Raw genomic sequence first — 16,300 nt, 5'->3', positions numbered from 1 at the left:
CCCAAAACAGGCTTCATCTTACCCATGTTCCTGGAAACGTTTGCGGTCGTATTCATCAAAGATGGGGCACCAGGCATAGATGTTAATGACGGCCACGGCACCCGTGACGAGCAGCATGAGCGTGAGCTTCACCATGTGGCTGACCTGCACCAGCATGATGGTGGCGATGAGGGACAGCACGGCGACGTAGTTGTAATACTTGGGGTTCTCTACGCAGCCATCCTCCACTCCTGCAGTGCCATTGACTGGTCCCGTGTAGTACTGCAGACAGCTAAGCTGGAGGGGAGGACCGTGGCAGCCGCGGGGAGAACAGAGGGGACAGGGGGACAGCGGACAACGGTCAGAGACGGCTGTGGCACAGCACTGTCCATTCAGCTGCCGCTTCGCACGGCTCCCTCAGAAACACTGAAAGATGGGAAAATTCACCAAGGAGCAGTACAAAAGCCAGTAATGCCTACTAAGAGCTTAACCACACCTCATTTGATGTTTATGAAATTCCAGTGTTTTTGGCATTGCCACCTTTGTAAAGAAAACTCAAAGAGGGGGGACTCGCACCAAGCAGCACAATGGGCAAGTGGTAAAGCCAGAGCTGGGGGTCCAGTTTTCCAGTTTCAAATACAGATGCTCTCAATCAATAGGGCCAAGATGGCAGTGAAGTAGGGGGATCCGTACTTCCCGGTCGCATCTCTCAAAGGGCTGAAGCCAAAGGACTCAGAACCCCAAGAGTCTGGGAGGAAAGGAGACGGAGTCTACTGGGGAATACAGATGCTCTCGCCCACGTCACACTGTTGCTTAAGTCGGGGGGCGGGGGGGGTTCCTGAACCGCGTCACTGTGCTGGCAGCCAGGCTCCACGCAAACATTTCCATTTCTCCAGTCCTGCTGCCGAGCACAGGGACTCCAGGGAAAGTGCATCCATAATCTGAATCAAACCCACTTTCTGTAACTTTCACCACTGAGGCTTATCTGGCTTTGGGGAAGTTCTCAGCACGTGGAAAGTTTTCATACTGCCCTGGTCCCCCCCACCCCCACCCCCCCACTGGCGACAGGCGCTCCAGCTGTCCATGCCCCTGTTAATCAGCAGTCCCCAGACCCGGCTCCAGGCAGGTTCAGACACACAAGGGGCCTGGGGCTTCTCCTCCCTGCGCGCACGCACTGTGCGACCAGGGGTCTGTCAGGTTCGGGAGCCCCACCTTTGCCTTCTAGCTGGACTCGGGCTCCATAGGCCTTAGGGCTTTTTCATCTACACTACTACCAGATCCGGTCTCCATGGTGAGGTTTTTTCCCTCCTGTGCTTAAATCGTTAAAGAAAATAAAGCAAGTGATACAACACTTATTTAGAAAAAGCAGGACTTTTTAAGAGCATGTATATCATACTGCCAAAATTGTTGGGAGCCGTGACCAATGACAAGAAAGTCAATGACAGCTCCAAGCTGCCGATGCTCAGCAAATGACTGGCAGCTCTGAATTAACAGATCTGGGCTTCCGACTGCTGTTCTCTCCCCCAGGAAAGCATCTGGCTGCCGCCTGGACCGGCAGCTTCTCGGTGAATTGAAGAGAGCGGCAAAGATGATATGTCTGCCCCCAGCCATTTTGGCTCTAGGAAGGTCTGGCAACGTTCAAATGTACGAAGGCCACACAGGAGAGCTCCTTTAGTGGGACGGGTTTACCTCCCTGGTCCTCCTGGATACCTGGCACTCACCACACTGTAGGGAACACTTAACATATGCAGAACACGTACAAGTATTGTGCCCCTTGAGCAGCGAGATGGAGAGTTTCTTCACAGGGTTGGGATTTAGAACTGCTCAATCCCTTCCTCTGTCACTTACTGGCTGTATGACCTAAAACAAGTGAATTGACCTCTCTGAGCCTTGGTGGTACCAACACGTCTTAGGGGTGTTAGATTAAACGAGTCAACATCCAACACGGGATCTGAAGCATGGTGTCGGGCTCTGGGACTCTGGGAGAGCAAGAAGCTGGGGCAACAGGTCAGTCTCAGGTTTCTGGAATAGAAGACCCCCTCCATTTGGCCAAGATAACCTGTTTAGGAAACTAAGCCAGGTCTAGTGGTGGAGGACTAGTTGACAAACCACTCACACTGGCCAACACAGAAGCCTTTCTCCACTGAGAGTGTCCCTTCTACAAGGACAGTAGGAACTCACCATGTCCACGACATTGGCCATAACCAGAATGAAGATGGCTAACATGGCCCAGGTGTTCCTGGCCCAGCGGGTCCGGTCGATCCAAGTCGAGAAGGCCACCAGTTTCTTAGGAAAGGCCTAGAAGAATGGGATTTCAGGGGCCATGAACCTTTGACAGTCTTTTCTCCCGTAAATATGGCTGCTAATGACTCTGGCTGTTCCCCTACCTCCCGGGACTGTAGAAAGTAGTCCTCTGCCCATGAGTCAACCAAAAACTGACCAGCAGACCTGAGGAGGTAGCGCAGGAACCCGAGGCTCTGTATCAGCCCCACTGGAGGCGTCTGTGACACAGCAGGGCCTCGAGATACTGGAGCCCTTTCTGGAGCAGACCCCAGAGACCAGCCCAGGAGGCTGTGGGCAGCGCCAGCCAGCAACCCAAGGCCGAGCAGCAAAGCCACGTCAGGGAACAATTTCCAGGGCCGGCTATCTTTGCCTGGCTGCTCCCGCCTTTCCTGGGTCAGTGTACCCTAAATCCTGCAAGTTACCCAGCAAGCCACCTGCTAGACTCCCTTCCCTAAAACACTGCTTTGCTCTGGTTATTCTGATCAAAACCTGGTTCTTTTTTTTTTTTTTTTTTTTCAAAACCTGGTTCTTATAGAACATCTCAGTCCCTTTGTCTGGCTCTCCCTGTGCTTCACATCTGGGGCCAACTGTCCACTGTTTTTCTACACAGGTCCCCGTTTGTCCGGGCTCTGGCTTACGCACCCAGGCTTGCTCAGCTGGAGTGAATAAATGACTGGTGTGGGATAAAGGAACGAGTGGGTAAATGCCTGCCCCGTCCTAGCGAGGCCAGCGTATTTGTCAGGATTTGATGGGATGCCGGCACCACCTGCACTTGGAGAGGCCTTCGGAGCCCAAGGGAAGGCTGCTCTTACCCGGGGAAAGATGGCGGCCAATGAGCAGACAGTCAGGATCAGAATGAGAACCTCCCCAACCACAAAGGTCATGTAGTTTGTCATCAGCCTGTGACAAGGAGGCGACAATTAGAGAGGGGAGCAGACAGGTCAGTGAGATCAGGTGAAGGGCCAGGACAGGAAAGAAGGAGGAAGAAGGGTGGGCTCTCCGTGCTGGCACCTGAAACATTCACGAGACACCACGGAGCCCTGTCTCCTGCTGCAGAGACGGGACGGAGGCCCTGGGGGCAGGGCCTGGGTGGGTGCAGCCCTCCCCAGCAGTAGCTGTTGCTGGCACACAGATGCCCTGGCCAGGGCCCAGCAGAACATGGGCATCTTAGGAATGAGCACCCTGCCGTGAAGGGACAGCGGGGGACAGAGCCGCTCCCCTGCTGCCAAGGTCCGCAAGACCTCCCCTCTGCCGACCGCATCGAGCTTCACGGCTGAGCAGGGACTTCCACACCCACCTTCTCAATACCCAGAAAGTCAGGGTCTCTAAATCCTCCCGGTACTCACACCCCCCACCATCTGGTTTCTAGAAACCTCTGTTGCCAGGCAGGCGCCTGATTTTTGGTCTTTACTGAAGATCGCCCCGTCAGCGAGGCTGCTGTGCCCACGCTCTACGCAAACGCAGGCACGGCCACGCTCGCCACCAGCACTCCCGGCTCCCTTCTTCGCCTGTTACCCACGCCACTCGCCCGCCTGCATACATGTTTTGATCATTCAGTTGTTCACATCTGTCTCCCCCCCACCCCCGCACTAGAATGGAAGTTCCATGAGAGCAGGACTGTTTGTACACTGTGCTCACCGCACGCCCCTAGACCTCAGCGCCGGGACAGAGCAGCCAGTAAATACCTGTGCGGCGAATGAACAGATTTGCTCCTTACAACAACCCTGCGAGTTAGGAGGGCGCATTATGATCTTCAAAGTGTTATTACCATCGTCATCTTTCGCTTTACCGGCGAGTAACCGGATGCTTTGGGAACCTTAGAGACACAGCCATACAACTGATAGGCAGCGAGGCCGTGTCTAAACCTGCGGCTAAGTCCAAGGCTCCTAACGGTTCCCCCAACTATAGCTGGGACAGGGCTCCACCCCGCCTCCCTTCAGAGGGGGAACCCTGTGCAGGAGGGAGCTGCTGATGGGCCACGGGGAGCGGGGGCTGCTGTCCATTACTTGGGCCTCAACAGTTGGGGCAAGGACTCCAGAAGACCCCCTGCCCCAGGGGACCTGCTGCCGTGTGCAGAGCTCTATCCGTTTGTGCCCAGAGCTTAAAATCCACCTTCTAAGATGAGGCAAGAACAGGAAGCCAGATCTGCCTTGATGACAGGTTGAAGAGCATCCCCATCTTCTGTCTCCTTGTCCCAAGACCACTCAGGCCCGCACAGCCAACACCTCCACCCTCTGCAACCCCTCTCTGCCCCTTAGCTCTCTCCGTCCTGGTTTTGAGGCTAGTGCTGTTTGGAGCCCCAGAGGAGAGAGAAGGAAGGGGGTCCAGTCCCAGCAACACCTGGGCCTGAGATCAGCTGGGGCTGTTCCACTGAGGCAAGACGTCAGGCTCCAAGTGATGCACCCACACCCTTTATGCCTCTGGCCTCGGTAGGTCATCACCTTCGCCCTTTCCTGGCCTCCCAGCTCCTACTAGGCCCTCCTCACCAGGGGTCGATTAGTATCTCCACCAGGGCCGTACAGAGCAGAACGACGCAGGAGCAGCTAAAGGCGGCCCCACTCTGCTTCTCCTTCTCCACGGAGTAGCGGGTTTCCATCTCGGGGTCCATGAACCGCATGGAAAGAAGGAAGGTGTTTCTCTTCTTCACTCTGCAGTGGAAACACGGCCCCACAAAACACAGATGTCACATCTGCCTTGGCCTGACAGGAAGGGACCCCACTGGAGACGGCTAACTTCCTGAAGCCCAAGTTACAGCCTACAAGGTATGTGCAGAGAAGCCACTTACACCTGGGCAGACTCTCGCTCAAGCAGGGCCTCGTTAAGTAGCTGGTTGAGCTCATGCTCGTCCTCAGAGGCGTCCACCACCCGATCAGCCAGGTCCTGAAGGCGCAGCCTCCGGCGCGGGTTGGGGAACGAGGGGTTGTCCGCCTGCAAGGCAGTGCATGGGGTTGGAGGAGAGGAAGAGGGGATGGGGGGCAGAAGGGATCACACTCAGGAGGACTAAGCTCTTGGCTCTAGGCACCACTTTACAGGAAGTCTTCCCCATGCCCCCACCGGCTCCGTCTGGCTTGGGCCTGGACCCAAGCTCAGGCCCCCCGGCTCTGCAATGACCAGGCACTAAGTGCAGCACATGGGGCAGCAGCCGCTGGCCCCGAGGAAGACACCCAGGGATGTTAGACCACTGCTGGGGCCACTACGAGGAGGGGGGCCACACAGCCATGTACATTGGCGTCCCCGGGGATGGGATGACCCCCAACCCTAGGGCATTAAGGTGTGTACGTCCGGTTCCTTAGGGGGGGTGGAAGTTCTGAGGGGGAAAGTGCTGGGAGAAGAAGGAGCACCTTGTCATGAGTGGGGTGGTGGGGTTGGGTTACTTCTACCATTTTAACTCCCCGTCACAGAGGAAAAACAACAGCTCCAAAAGTATGAGTCCAGACTGTGATTACATGGCCATCGACCCAAATGGTAACTGAGACCGGGCCCATTAGAGCTGTCTGTTTGGGTCCAAGAGCATCTGGAAGCCAGAACCAAGACAGCCCGGTCCTCAGCTCGGGCGTGCCACTGGCTGACAATCTGATCCCAAGTCACTCATGTTCCCCAGCTCCAGCCTTCACCTCTGTAAAACAACGCGGAAGGTCTATTCCAGCACCGAGAACCTCTGTCCCTGAAGTGTACACTGGGGAGCGTGGCTAATCGTGAGGACAGAAAGATCACAGGCCGCTGAAAGGGTCTGCGTCCTTGTTAACGAGGTACGAAGGGTCTACATTTCCACACTCTATCAAGGAGATCACGACAGAGAAAAGTTGCCGAATGTCACGGTGATCCCGAAAACCTCCGTGAACTTTCAGCCCTGTCTCCCCTCTTGCTCTGCGGCCCCCTCATCTCAGGCACCGGGGCAGTATGTCCGCCCCCCGACCCCCACCCCCCAGCAGTGAGAATGGGGGTGCTGCCGACAGGCTCGCCTGAGCAAGGCAGAGACCCCCGTCTCCCAAGACCTGCCTTTATCACTGAGTGGGCATGGGATGCTGTCCCAAGATGGACCCTGTCTTCAGGGGGGAAAGCAGGTTAATTCCTCAGCAAACCACCCCTTGCACCGTCTGTTCATGGCACTTGTGGAATCTGGACCTCGCCAGAGAGGTGGGCCCACCCTGAAGTCTCGCTTCCAGAACAGTCACAGTTGGACCATACGGAATCTTCCATGGACGTCCTCGTTGCCCTCAAAGCCACAGGATTCCGGGACAGAGGAGGTAGACAAGGCCTCCGAGGGGAGCACCTCCTGGGACGTGCCCCCCTTCACCCCAGTAACTACAGAGAAGACAGCGGAACCAGGGCAGGAGGTGACGCCCAAGGTGACACTGGTAAAAAGGAAAGAGCCCAGGCCGGTCTCCCACCCCCGCAGCAACCTCCCCCTGCGCCACACCCTGCCCACAGCCCGGGCCTCGGCCCACACACCTGGGCCTCCTGCTCCTCGGCCCCCTCCGACTTGGAGCCACTGGTGTGGATGCTTCCGTTGGGCTCCTTGGTCTCAATGAGGGTGGGAGAGCTGGGCTTTGAGGAAGCCGGCGCGCCATTCGGCAGGGCCTGCGGCGGAAAGAAGTGGCCGTCAGGGGCACTGGACACACCGGTCACAGCCGCCTACCTGCCCCGGCAGACCTGGTTGGCCTACTTACTATCAGCCTGGAATCTTCCCACTAGAGTTTAGAAGCCTGTAGACAGAAATATCACTGTTGGACTCTTCCTCTAGAACGTGAAGTGTAAAATGCTGCTGCACTTTCCTGGTATTTTTTTCTACTAGTAAAATTATTCAAAGACAAAGAGCCTACTGTTCCAACTCCTATTTCTAAAACAGTAACTTGACACAGTGATTCACAGAGGCTTTTTTGGTGGAGAGCCTGTCGAATGTCTTCCGAAAGTCTGAATAAACTCCACAAGCCCGTGTCCCCAGTGATTAAGTGCTTTTCCTTGACAGAGTAAGTTAAACACTGTAACACAGGCCAACAAGTGCCTACGGAGTCCCTGCTCGGTGACAGGGACTGCTCTCACTTCTGGGGAGACACAGCATGTCCTGGCTGGGATGGCTCATGCTCCACTGAGGAAAGGCAGACAACAGGGAAGTAAGTAAAGTTACTGCAGTGCGTAAGGGCGTAAGTGCTCTGGGGAGACATCAAGCAGGAAAGGGGCACAGGGTCGCCGGAGAGTGGGACAGTGAGGAGGAGGTCACGGAAGGCCTGAAGGACTGAGTCACGTGGCTCTGTTGGGACAGAGGCCCCCGGGAAGAGGGAGAAGCCTGAGCACTGGCCGGGAGGTCAGGGCCGCCGTGAAGAGAGGGCTCGAGCACGTGCTTGAGCTGTTGAAAGAATGAACTTGTCGCCGATGGAGACAGGAGGGCAGAGGGACCGGCAGGCGCTGGGCCTCCGACCTGGGGACCGAGCTGCCCCATGTCTGTGCAGGTGGACACTTACAGGGGCCACGGGGCGAGGGCAGGCACAGCTGGGGCCGAGGTGGAAACCTGGGCGCCGTCAGAGATGGCATGTGAGACAGCGAGACGGGGTGGGTCTGACAACAAGGGGAGATCTGGAAGCTTTTTAACACCCGGGAAGGACTCATCGCGAGGGTTCTCCTCACTCCCCTCCCTGTCACTTTATCCAGATAAAACACGGGGACAGATTTCTGCAAACAGAACTGTGTTTGCCCCTGTGACTTCCCAAAGAGCACCTCTCACCAGCTTCCTTCCTTCTTCCCGCTGTCCCCCCACATCCCATGCGGCACCCCCCACACTGTCCACACGCTACGGCTTCTGCCCCCGTGACGGTGGAGTAGGTGAACATCGCCTTATCCGCGTGCACCAATGGTGACTTCCTGAACAATGGTCATCTGCACGAGCCACACCGCCGTGCAGAGGAGACAGGAGGCGTGGGCTCCTGACCACAGCTGAAGGCTCGAGTTCCCTGAGTCGCAGCAGCGCCGGCATGTGGCGGACGCCCAGCTGATGCTTGCTGACTGCCGCATGAGCCAGGGCTCACTTCTCTAATAAGCAAAGAGCCCTGCAGAGCAGAGAGGGGACAGGGCCCTCAGAGGCCACACAAAGCACAGGCAACAGAAGAAAACACCTGGCTGACAACCATGGTAAGCGTCCAGCCTCGCTAATAATTACAGGGATGAGGTTACAACTGTGACCTATCACAGTCCTGTCTTTCAAATGAATAAACCCAAAGGTGATTACAGAGCCGGGTGGGGAGGGTGCCCTCCAGGGGTGGGTGGCAGGTGGTAGGTGGTGAGTGGGGGTAAAAGCTTTCCACGTGCAGAAACCTGAACCCAGACTTCTACTTCAAGAAATGTATGTTTCGGGGCACCTGGGTGGCTTAGTCGGTTAAGCGTCCGACTTTCGCTTAGGTCGTGATCTCGCGGATCGTGGGTTCGAGCCCCGCGTCGAGCTCTGTGCTGACTGCCAGCTCAGAGCCTGGAGCCTGTTTCAGTCTGTGACTCCCTCTCTCTCTGACCCTCCCCTGCTCACGCTGTCTCTCTGTCTCTCTCCTAGAAATAAATAAAACATTGAAAAAAAAAAGAAAGAAAGAAAGAAAACATTAAAAAAAAAAAAAAGAAATGTATGTTTCGTCCTAAAATGTCACGGAAAGAAGTGTTAAAAAGAGAACACCGTTCATGTTTCCACCGGAAACAGCGCGGCTCTCTCGTGCGATGGTGGACTTAAAAAGAAGACTGTGTGCTCCCGACCACCAACGCCTGAGCTCCGTGCTGTGTGGCAGCGTCCTCGGCACGGGCCCTTCCCACTCGCTCAGAGCTTTGGAGCTGCTGTTTGAAGCGACACAACCACAGACTCAACTTTTCTCTCATTTGCAAGTTGCATAATGGCTCAAGGACAACAGCGGCAGAGAGATGGGGCTCTGCCCAGGCCCCCCAGGCCCCTCATCTGCACCCTCAGAGGAGCATCAGGGGCCGAGGACCACCCCTGAGTCAAAGGACACACCACACAAGGCTTATCGAAAGAAGCAAAATGAAATACAAGATTAGAACCGACCAGAATGAGTACTGTCCCAAAAGACTTATTTACTGCTTTGTGACTTCAAGGTGGCCCCTAGTGAAACCAAATTTGTGGGTGATTTTTGAAAGGAATAACATCTCTCAATTTATTAAGAATTGTATATGCCAGAAGTTACAAACTTCCTACCTCCTTACAAAAGTAGCTGATTTCTTAAATTATCGTCAATTACTGTCTTATAGAACAGCTTTGAAGATACATTTTAATTTGTTCCAGTGAATATATTAAAGTTCCCCACGTAGCACTCTTCCAAATATGAATGAACTTGTTAATTCTGTTGGCAAGGTTAAGTCTTAGTTCCTAATTTTCTGAAAAAACAGCTTCCTAGTTTTCTGAGTTCCTTGGAGCATTTAATTGTAGCTCAGACTTCACATGCAGAGCAAAATAGCTTGAACCGTCCTTTGCTTTAAGACTGGCACCGGGTGGGATTTAAAATTCCTTGGGAGTGAGGTGGTGCCTACTGTGTATCCCTCCCAGGGCCGAGTCCGTGTGAACTCCTTCACATGGGGGGCCCCACATTTCTGGGTCTCGGGGTGGTTGGCAGGTTGGGAGCAGGGCCCTGCTATGCCCCCCACTAGATCTGCAACTTACGCAAAGTTCTGGGCCTCAGTTTCCTCCTCTGTAAAGTGGGTATGAGGGGCGCCTGGGTGGCTTAGTCGGTTAAGCGTCCGACTTTCGCTTAGGTCATGATCTCGCGGTTCGTGGGTTCGAGCCCCGCGTCGGGCTCTGTGCTGACTGCCAGCTCAGAGCCTGGAGCCTATTTCAGTCTGTGACTCCCTCTCTCTCTGACCCTCCCCTGCTCACACTGTCTCTCTCTCTCTCCTAGAAATAAATAAAACATTAAAAAAAAAATTAAAAAAAAAATTTAAAGTGGGTATGACTGCAGCCCCCTTCTCACAGGGCTGTCTTGAGGATTATGGGAAATAACGGAGAAACAGAAGTACTCACTAAATAGTGGTCGCAATGCGATTTAACAGATGAATGTTCTGTTTGATTTGCTAGTCATCACGTACCCTTGGGGGAGGGGAGAAGGTGTCTAGTTTTCTTTCGAGACTTCACAAGGGTCGTGAAACCTCACCAGACCAGCTCAAGCCCTGCCTTAGGCATCACGAGACAAAGCCTCAGCCATGGGATCGTCTCAACCTGCCACCTCTGGAAGCACCAAACCCTTAAACTGTTAAACACCCACGACTGGTGGGGTGTTTAGGTGCAAAGCTGTGAGGAGTAAAATCACTTCCAGGCTCAGCAGAGGAGGACAGACGGCTCAATTTCTGCAGCAGACACTGGTGGCTTCTAACCAGACGCCAGGAGGCTGGTGATGGGCGCGAAAAGCCTGGGGCAGCTGCTGAGGGCACTGGGTCTGATGAGATGCAGGAAATCAGCACAGAGGCCGGGGCGGCAGGACGGCCTCACTGCTTCCATCCCGTTCTCTTCTCATTTCCCACCCAGCAAACCTTCCCAGCTCAGTTCTCCCCCGTGGCCAAGCCGACCTCACTGCCGGCCCCTGACATCCTCACCCGCTCCGCGAACTCTGTCCCTGGGCGCCCACATGTCTCCCATGGCTCTGACCGCCTCCCCAATGCCGGGAGCCCTTCCCTAGCCAGCTGCTGTCCTGACTGCCACACACCTCCGGGCACCTCCCCTGTGATGTGCTACTTACCGTCAGCTTGCCGGGAGCCACATGCGCCACTCCCCCAGGAGCCCACTTCCCCCTGCGAGGGTGCCCCCATGACCCCGCCCGCTCTTCCCCAGGCCCCGCTTCCCGAACCCCGCCTTTCCGTGTCCTGTCTGGGGCAGGCAGGGGACTCACCAGGCCATCGAGGCCGTGCTGGGCGGCTGTTTTCTTCACCTCTGGCTTGGACGCGATGATGAGGTAGGTCTCGATGCCCTTCTCGTCCAGGTACTCACAGCGGCTGCCCCCGTCACCCGGCTCCACGTCGAACTCGCCCTTTAGGCAGTCCAAGGTGCTCTGGGAGATGTGCACGCGTCTGGACGGCAGCAAAACGCCCGGGACCGTCAGTGGACGGCCGGGCCACCCGAGACCCACGGCTCCCGAGGAGGTGGGGAGGTGTGTGCCACCAGAGCCCCCCGGCAGGGGGCGCCCCGGCGCTAACTGGGCTGTGCGGGCCCTGCGGCACCCGCCCCTCTGGGCTTCGGCGCTACATCCACGCAACAGGAAGGACACGTGCTCAGGCTGCCCCGAGCACCGAGCCCGGTTAGGAACGTACAAGGCCGCTCTGGGCTCTTGGTGAGCTCCTGCTGCTACGCACCTCACATGGCTCCCACCTGCTCTCAGAGGGGAGCTACCCGTCTCGGGAGAGTCACCACTGAGGGGGCAAACCCTGACGAGGGCCACTCCCTGGCCCGGGCGGGGAAGGTCCCTCTGCGTCCTGGGCCTGTCCGCCTGACCGGCTGACGGTGTGAAGGGGCTCGAGCTGGTGTGCACCGCCTCAGAGCCCGTTCCTCTAGCTCAGGGCCCCGTGGGGAGACTTCGAAGCGGCCACGGCCATGCTGCCGTCTGTGGCCCCTCAAGGAGAGGAAGGGGACGAGGACTCTGCTGCAGAGGCCCAGGCAGGAGGCAGCTGGGTGCAGGGCAAGGAGGCAGGTGCCCGAGGAAGAACACTGCTCCTGGGTGTCTCCGGGCTGAGCCCCAGGCGCGAGGGACGGACAGTCCCCTCCCTCAGCTCCCATGCCCGCCCCCTGGGAAGGAGATGCTTGCTCACCCGGGGATGCCACCGGCCTCCATCTTGTTGGCCACCGTGACGTCAGTGGACCACACGTCATACTGCCAGCGCTTCTGGCCCAGAACGCCCCCCAGCACGGTGCCCGTGTGCACCCCGACACGCATGTCCACCCCAGTCTTCGTCTTCTCCCGCACGTACCTGCCAGGCACACACGGAAAGGAGGGTCAAGCATGGCCGCAGCGTGGTGGCCAGCCCTCTGTGCCCTTCAGGAAGAATCCTGCACGGGCGTTCCTGCCCCAGGCAGAGGGGACTGCTGGGTACCCCACAGCTCTCTGACTGCACGGGAGCTGAGTGACCTGCGGCCAGGGGTCCAGCAGGTTGGCCTGGGCCCAGGCTCACACTCCAAGCCAGCGTGATGGGGTGCAGGCAGGAAACAGACTAACAGGTGCTACCTCCCCGCGTCTACCTGTGCCAGCACCGTGCCAGGCACCCATGTGCAGCAGAAAAGTGGAGGTGACTGATACTGACCTGCCCCCTCCCCCACACCGCCAGCACATCATTTGTTTCTAAGGCCGACGTCAGAGACGCTCCAAGCCAGGAGCTCCAATGCAAAAGCGCCCTCTAGTGGCAAGGTGTCACCCCCCCCCCCCCCACCCCGGCCTCCACCCTACTTGGGGGGGTTGGGGGGAACCTCAGCAAGGAGCCCCGTTCCCTCCTGAGGCCTGATCCCAGTCAAGGCCTGCCTGCTAGGGCCCCCAGGCCGCCCGCAATGTGGCAGTGATGCGGAGGGAGAGGGGGAAGAGGGCAGGGTCCTCCCAGCTCCCAGGGGTGGAGGCAGGCGCCCCTGCTGGGAGCCTGGAGCAGAGTCCAGGGCTCTGGTCCCACCTCTGCCGCCTCGCATCACTGCCACACGGGGACTTTCTGACCTGAGATGGGCCTGGAGGTTCACAGCGAGAAAACATGGAGAGAAGGGACGGGGCGCCTGGGGGGGACTCCTAACCAGTGTGAGGAGGTGTGATAGCCTTCACCATGACTGCCACGGCTCCGGGAAACAATAGTGGACGCAGGCTGGGCCCCTCGGAGGCCCAGGCTTCCAGCCTCTCAGCCGGCAAGGGAGGTGAGCCACGTCCCCACTTCCCAGAGCCGGGGACTGAGCTGCCCGGGGCCAACACAGCACGCACAGGACGTGGGGGCCTGGGGTGCGCCGAGCCCCCCCTCCCGCAGTCCCTTCCCCCTCCCCCAGGGGCCCCCACTCACGAGATGGCCTCCACCATGGCGAGCCCCATGAGGATGGATCAGACGGCGTGGTCTTCCCGGTAGTCGGGCAGGCCGCAGATGCAGTAGTAGCAGTCGCCCAGGATCTTAATCCGCAGCTGGTGGTATTTCTGAAAGAACAGGGTGTGCTGTGGGGCACGGAGGGCGGGCAGGGGGCCGAGCACGTGCACCCGTGGGGGGAGCCCCCGCCCTGGCAGCCCAGGGGGGCCGGGCACTCACGGCCGCCAGCTTGTCAAAGCGGGCAAAGAGCTCGTTGAGCAGCTTCACGAGCTCCTGGGCGCTGCAGGCAGAAGACAGCTGCGTGAAGCCCACGATGTCCGCAAAGAGGATGCTGTGAGGGGAGGGAGGGCGCCGCCATGAGGCTCCAGACAGCGTGCCAGCTCGGCCGCCAGCTCCTGCCCTAGGACCATGGCGGCGGGGGGGGGGGGGGGGGGGGGGGGCGACCCCAAAGCAGCGAGACCCTGGCACTTCTGGGCGAATTTGGGGCTCTGACGTTGAGTTTCTCCTCGTGGGCCTCCCTCCCCGAGGCTGCCTGCTCCTGGCCCCAGGATGAAGTCCCCTCTCCCAGTAGGAACACAGCTGCTAGCCCCAGTGCTATCCTGGACGGCCGGGGGACCTCACAGACGTCACCTCCCCACTCTGGGTGACGTGTACAATGAGGGGGTCCTACCCCGTGGCCTAGCTGGCTCGGCCCGGCATCTGTCCGCAAGACTGCTCCCACAGGGGCCGAGGCTCACGCTGCAGCCACGGCCTAGCTTCTAGTCCCTGGGGGAAGTCTCTCGAGTCTGTGCTGCACTCGGAGCCCAGGCCCACAGGCCGGCGCACCTGACATTCTCGTGGCGGTACATGTACATGGTGTTGAACTGCTGCTGGTCTTTTTGGCTCTCGTCCTTCTTCATGTCCTTCAGCATCTCGTCAGCCACGTGCTTGGGCAGGATGGAAAGCATAAGGTTCTCCTGGGAGGAGGGGGAGAGGGTTAGTGGAGAAGCGGGGTCTGGTCTGCACCCTTCCAGGGGCAGGTTTGGGTACTTCTGGGAAGAAACACCCCGATCCCGGTGACACACGTCAGCCAGGAACCAGCTGACCCTCCACAGGGGCCTTACAGCGCAGGCCCCACACTGGGAAGCAGCCCGAGGCCCAGGGCAACAGGCTCGGGGTCGTGACTGCGCACCTTCAGGGCCCTGACGGGAGTCAGAAACCCAGGAAGGAACCCATGCTTGGTCCCGAGTGTCCTCAGTGCCACAGGGAAGGGGACAGTTCCTATGTGGAACATTGTCCCCCGCAATGGGAGCCCCCAAGGTCAGGACCTGGGTCACCCACCCCACCTTGCACAGCGCGATCGCCCGAGAATTCTGACTGAGCGTGACTGAAGACCCGCTAGGCGCCAGGCAGCAGGCTGCAGCGGGCCGATGCCACAAGACGAGGCGTCTCTGCCCTACGGGGCTGAGGGTCTCATGGGGGGGTGGGCGAGTGTGCCCACCGCAGTGGGGTACGGTAAGTACCAAGACAAGGGAGACAGTAACAAGACGCAAGGCGTCAGAGTCAGCTGGGGGTGTTGGGGGCAATCGGGGGACAGAGACCCGGGACCTGAGGGGGTTCCCGCGGGGGCAGGACCAGGCACTCCGTAGCCCCATGGCTAGGTCTGGATGGGGGTCCACACACTGCCACCTGCAGGCCAGACCAGGCTGCTGCGGCTCGCAGATGAAGTCCTGTGGGCCCCCACCCCTACCCCACGTCACCTATGGCTGCTTCCTTGCTCCGACAGAGTCGGGTTGCTGCAAAACCGAAAGGGCTTTTCTGGCCCCTTCCAGAAAACGTCTGCTGACCCCTGGTTCACATCCTGAAGGCCTCATGTGCCAGGCAAGGAACGGGGAGCCCCTTCCTGAAAGCTGCGGAGAGGGACCAGGGCCGAGGGCTGTGACATGGGAGGCGGGCTGGGTGACCAGTGAGCAGTCATCTGGGCAAAGCGGGGCTGGGGGATGGCTTGCCCCAAGCAGGCGGGACAGGCCTGTGGTTGGGCCCCTGGGCGGAAGGTGCGGTCTCTGACGTAAGGAACAGAGGAGGAGAGAGAGGCGAGGGAGAACCAGGGCACATCTGGGGCGCACGGCAGACAGACGCCGAGCTGGCTCGTGGGCTGAGCACAGGGAAAGGGGGACAGGAGACAGTCCCTGGGAAGAGGCGCGAGGGGTTGAAGCCAGAGCCGGGAGCCCTGTGCCCCAGGATGGGGGCCAGGTGACGATGGGAGAAACCTGAGGTCACAGCTCAGGCTGGGGTTTGCAGGAGGGAGGCGGGAAGTGTGGCTGCAGTGAGGCTGAGCGGAGGCCTGGGGGGCGCGGCAAGCGAGAGAAGTACGGGAGGGGACAGAGACAAGACTGGGGACCGAGGCTCGGCAGGGTCCGAGCCCGGTGGTGGAGCGGTTCCGAGAGCAGGCTGCGTGCCGCCCAGGGCGGCGGACGGACAGGGAGGAGGAAGGCGGGCGGCGGGGGAGGGCCGCTGCCCGAGCCACCTGGGTGCTAAACCACGGCCGCTGCCCGGGGCCCGTCCGCGTGTTGCCAGACCCCAGAGGAGCAGGGGCTTGGCAGGGACGCCAGCCGGGTGAGTACAAGAGTGGGGGACCTCGCCCCTCACCAGGGGCCTGGGCAGGGTGAGGGGCCCCCCGGCTGCTGTTCTCCGTTGTGGTCAGCGGGCCCTGAGGCCAGAGAGCCCAGCTCTACCTGTATTTTAAACACACCTTCTCTGAGGCAGGAGAACGAAGGTGGGGAGGTTCTGCTCCTCTCCTCCAGGGGCGGCGGGCAGCTAAAAGGCTCCCTGGAGCCCAGGCCCCTGGCCCCCCAGAAGCCAGACGGCTGGGGCCTCACTTCCTCCAGGAGAAGTCAGCTCTGCTGCAGGACAGCCCCGTCCCTTCTGCTCCTGGAGAGCCTGGGACCAGAGCCCCCGCCCGCTCACCCATCGCACCACAGGAAGGTCCTTGTCACTTATCCCCATTTCTGTGGGGAGAAGCAGGCCTCCTGTGGGAAGTCAC

General features: G+C 58.9%; 1 protein-coding gene across 1 annotated transcript in view; it reads right to left on the bottom strand.

The window, feature by feature from the left end:
• ADCY3 (adenylate cyclase 3) overlaps positions 1-16,300 on the bottom strand; it is a 90,887-nt gene that overhangs the window by 7,384 nt on the left and 67,203 nt on the right. Inside the window, 11 exon segments of the mRNA XM_039238292.1 lie at positions 23-276; positions 2,161-2,277; positions 3,075-3,162; positions 4,749-4,910; positions 5,048-5,190; positions 6,715-6,843; positions 11,130-11,307; positions 12,043-12,201; positions 13,261-13,388; positions 13,498-13,609; positions 14,104-14,234. Of these exon segments, the coding sequence (XP_039094223.1) occupies positions 23-276; positions 2,161-2,277; positions 3,075-3,162; positions 4,749-4,910; positions 5,048-5,190; positions 6,715-6,843; positions 11,130-11,307; positions 12,043-12,201; positions 13,261-13,388; positions 13,498-13,609; positions 14,104-14,234 (1,601 nt within the window).

This window comes from Hyaena hyaena, unplaced genomic scaffold, assembly GCF_003009895.1.
Source record: "Hyaena hyaena isolate Hyena2069 unplaced genomic scaffold, ASM300989v1 scaffold_138, whole genome shotgun sequence".
In the NCBI taxonomy this organism is placed as follows: Eukaryota; Metazoa; Chordata; class Mammalia; order Carnivora; family Hyaenidae; genus Hyaena; species Hyaena hyaena.
The sequence above is the reverse complement of the archived record's forward strand: the minus strand, read 5'-3'. Positions and strand labels throughout refer to the sequence as shown.